Source organism: Tupaia chinensis, unplaced genomic scaffold, assembly GCF_000334495.1.
Source record: "Tupaia chinensis unplaced genomic scaffold, TupChi_1.0 Scaffold000575_1, whole genome shotgun sequence".
In the NCBI taxonomy this organism is placed as follows: domain Eukaryota; kingdom Metazoa; phylum Chordata; class Mammalia; order Scandentia; family Tupaiidae; genus Tupaia; species Tupaia belangeri.
In genome coordinates this window covers 2,873,559-2,877,697 of record NW_006160089.1, presented here as the reverse complement: position 1 = coordinate 2,877,697, position 4,139 = coordinate 2,873,559, and the positions used below count along the sequence as shown (strand labels likewise).

Below are 4,139 nucleotides of genomic sequence, written 5' to 3'. Positions count from 1 at the left end.
TATATATATATAATTAAGTCATTTGAAGACTCTTCTAAAAGTTTTAATTCCTATTTTTCTATGAGGTTGGAAAAATGAAATGGGTTAATCAGTACAGCCTGAATGTACTGGGTATGAATTGGACTTATTTATTTATTTACATAAATATATATGAAATTAAACCTTTGGCTACTTACCAGGGTTTAGGAATTGAAGACAATTTCGATTTCCTGACTGGTCAGCACCTCCAAACACCCAGATGCTGTCAGGTGTACAGGACGGAACAAAGCTGGCATGCTCATACCGGGGCAAGAGGCCCTCCCCGGTGGCTGAATCCCACTGGTGTGTTCCTAGAAAACATTACAACCCATTCCTAGATTGGGGCTGCAAACTGACTGGCAAATTTGGGAAAGTGGTGAAGACAAAGAGGGGCAAAAGCATAAGTGAACAATCATCATATCACAAAAAGGGAAGTGGCCAAACTCCAACAACTCCTACAGTAGACACGTTGAGAGCTGTCTGCCTAATCTATAAGCCTTCTATAGAGACTGTCTCCATCCTCCCAACCACAAGGGCAGATTCCATTTGTACTATGACACCTTGACTTTCTAGCATTAGCTGACCGGGTGGGAGGTAGCCACTTGGCCCAAAATGGACCAATCAGAATCACTGCTTCCTCTCCCTTATGGTGCTAGGTTGCCCTTTCTGCCCTCGGAGTGGAAGAAATATTCTTTTTTTTTTTTCTTTTTTTTCGGAGAGATTTTCGCTATAGGGCGCGTGCGCTCGCCAGACAGACAGAGAGAAACAGAGAGACAGAAAGTGAGAAATCACCCCCCGGGGGGATGGTCACGCCACAATCCCTTCTCCTCCATTTTCCTCTCGGGATCTTGGGCACATACGCACACGCACCCAGCGGGAATTTTAAGCCACCGGGTCCGGGACACGAACCGCTGTCGACTACGTGGGAGTCCAGCGACATAGCCATTACGCTAACAGCTGGTTCCCTGGAAGAAATATTCTTGTATCTGTATAAATAAATTTCTCTTTTTTTCATGTAAGTGGATTTCTGTTATCTGCAACTAAATGATCTCTGGCTAAAACAAGTTCACAGAATAATACCGAACCTAGTAGTTATTTTAACCAGTAACCACTTAGGTAAATTGTTAGGTCATTACAACTGCCAGGTGAAGCAAGTCATCCCCACTTTATTTATGTATTCTTTTTTTTTTTTTTGAGAATTTTTTTTTTTTTTTGGTATAGAGTACATGAAGTCGTCTGAGAGACAGAGAGAGACAAAGAGACAGAAAGCAAGAAATTGGGGCCAGCAGGTGGCGTGATGGTAAAGGTGTTGGACTCCCAAATAGCAGCCAAGCATGGTTTGATTCCTGGACCTGGAGGCTTAGCTTTCTCACTGTCCCTCTCTCTCTGCCTTGCTCTGCTGAGTGCACATGCCCTATAGCAAATTAGAAAGTAATAATAAAATAAAATAAATAATTCTTTTTTGGAGAAGTTTTTGTTATAGGCTATATGTGCTCGCCAGAAAGACAGAAAGACAGAAAACGAGAAATCACCCCCCCAGGGGAGATGGCCATGCTACAATCCCTTCTCCTCTATTCTCTCAGGATTTTGGGCATGCACACACATGCGCCAGGCATGAGTTTAAGCCATCGGGTCCGGGACTTGAACCACAGCTGACTACATGAGAATCCAGCAACATAGCCATTTTATGCCAACTGCTGGTCCCGAAATAAATAATTCTTTAATTTCTCGCTTTCCCTTTCTCTCTCTCTGGTCAAATTAAAATAATATTGATAATAATAATGACAAATGGAATTAAATAATTAAATATTTTAAATACACACATATATATGTATATATATTATATATGCATGTATATATAATTATGTATTGTATATGTGTATATATAATTATATATATACATGTATATATATAATTATATGAATATATATAATTCAGTTATTTTCTCTGCTAGCAGTTTGTTTTTTTTTTAAAGAATTAACTTTATTTATTTTATTTGCTTATTTATTTTAATTTGGCGAGAGAGAGAGAGAGAAAGCAAGCCACCAGGTCCGGGACTCGAACTGTGGTCACCCATGTGGGAGTCCAGTGCCCTTAACCACCACGCCACCTGCCAGCCCCTCTGCTAGCTGTTTTAATTCCGATTTTTCTATGAAGTCAGCAAAATGAAATACACGTGTGTGTGTGTGTGTGTGTATAAATCTATGCTGGCTCCATAGTATAATGGTTAAGGAAAACAGTATCCCACATGGTTGACTGCAGTTCAAGTTCAGTCCTGGACTTGAAAAGCACATCAGGTGGGGCCGGCAGGTGGCATGGTGGTTAAAGGTGCTGGATTCCCACAAGGTCAATCATGGTTCAAGTCCCAGACCTGGTGGTTTACTTTCTTGCTTTCCCTTTCTCTTCCCTTTCTGTCTCTCTCTGGTGAAATTGAAAAAAGAGTAATAACAAATGGAATAAAATAAATACTTAAAGAAAAGAAAAATACATCAGGTACGTGTGTGTGTGCTCAGAATCGCAACAGGATGGAGAAATGGAGAAGAGATTGCAGTGTGACCTGCCCCATGGGGGTACTTTCTCCCTCCCTCCTTCGTTTCTCTGTTCCTCTCTGATGTCCACAGTACCTTTGGCAATTATAATAACTAACTAGTAAATTTGACCATGTCACTCCCTCATTCAAGCTGCTCCCAACCTCTTTTTCTTTTTTTTAAAGAATTACTTTACTTAACTTTATTTATTTATTTATTCATTTTAATTTGACCAGTGAGAGGCAGAGTGAGGGAGAGAGAGAAAGTAGGAAAGCAAGCCACTAGGTCCAGGACTTGAACTCCAGTCAGCCATGTGGGAGTTCAACGCCTTTAACCACCACACCACCCGCTGACCCTCCCAGACTATTTTCTTGGCTCTTCCCAACCACAAATGCTATACTAAATATCCTCACTCTCTGGAATACATCTTGAATTGTCTGGCCTCCAAGTCTTTGGTAAGTACAGGACACATGTACTTACCAAAGAGAAGAGAGAGAGAGAAAGAGAGAAGGAAAGCAAGAAAGCACCCCCCCCTTGGGGCATGGTTATGCCACAATTCTTTTTCCATTCTTCCTTTCAGGATTTTGGGCACGCACACACATGTGCCTGGGGAGCTTCTCAAGCTGCCAGGTCCAGGATTAGAACTGTGCAGTTGGCCATGTGAGATCCAGCTGCTTTAACCACCACACCACTGGCTGGCCCTGGCCTCCAAGACTTTGCATATACTGTGTGTGTGTGTGTGTGTATACATACACACACATATATACGTTTTATATATATATTTTTTCTTTTTTTAAGAATTATTTATTTATTTAATTCTATTTGTTGTTATTTTTAATTTGACCAGACAGAGAGAGAGAGAGAGAAAGGGAAAGCGAGAAAGCAAGCTGCCAGGTCTGGGATTTGAACTGTGGTCAAACACGTGGGAACCCAGCACTTTTAACCACCATGCCATCTACCAGCCCCCTATATAATTTTTAAATTATAAAATTATTTTATATTTTAAATTGTTAAAAAAAGAATTATTTAGGGACTAGCAGATGCTTAATGGTTATATCCCTGGACTCCCACGAACTCAACTGTGGTTTGAGTTCCAGACCTGGTGACTTAAAACTCACACGGGGTGTGTGTGCGTGTGTGCCCAAAATCCCAAAAAGAGACTCCTGGAGAAGGGAATGTGGCGTGGCCATCCCCCCAAGGAGTGATTTCTTGCTTTCTGTCTCTATGTCTCTCCAGCAAATGCACACAGCCTATAGCAAAAATCTCTCAATTTTTAAGTTTACTTATGACTCTTTTTTTTTTTTTTTTAGAGATTTCTGCTGTGTATTGTACTATCTGAAGAGAAAGAGAGAGACAGAAATTAAGAATTGCCCCCTAGGCAGCCATGTCGCAATCTCTTCTCCTCCGTTCACCTCTCAAGATTTTGGGCACAAACCACGCACACCTGGCTGAGTTTTAAGTCACCAGCTCCAGGACTCAAATTTCAGTCGGCCATGTGGAAGTCCAGTGATGTAACCATTATGTGATCTGCTGGTCTCACCAGTATTATTTTTAAATTTGCTATAGGGCACATGTACTCACCAGAGAGAGACA

At 41.1% G+C, this 4,139-nt stretch overlaps 1 protein-coding gene across 5 annotated transcripts in view; it reads right to left on the bottom strand.

The window, feature by feature from the left end:
* Positions 1-4,139, bottom strand: part of RABEPK (Rab9 effector protein with kelch motifs) — a 32,869-nt gene that overhangs the window by 16,842 nt on the left and 11,888 nt on the right. For all 5 annotated transcript variants that reach the window (XM_006158242.2, XM_027775601.1, XM_027775602.1 and 2 more), the window contains exon 4: positions 177-329. In XM_006158242.2, the coding sequence (XP_006158304.1) occupies positions 177-329 (153 nt within the window). The remainder of the gene's footprint in view (positions 1-176; positions 330-4,139) is intronic.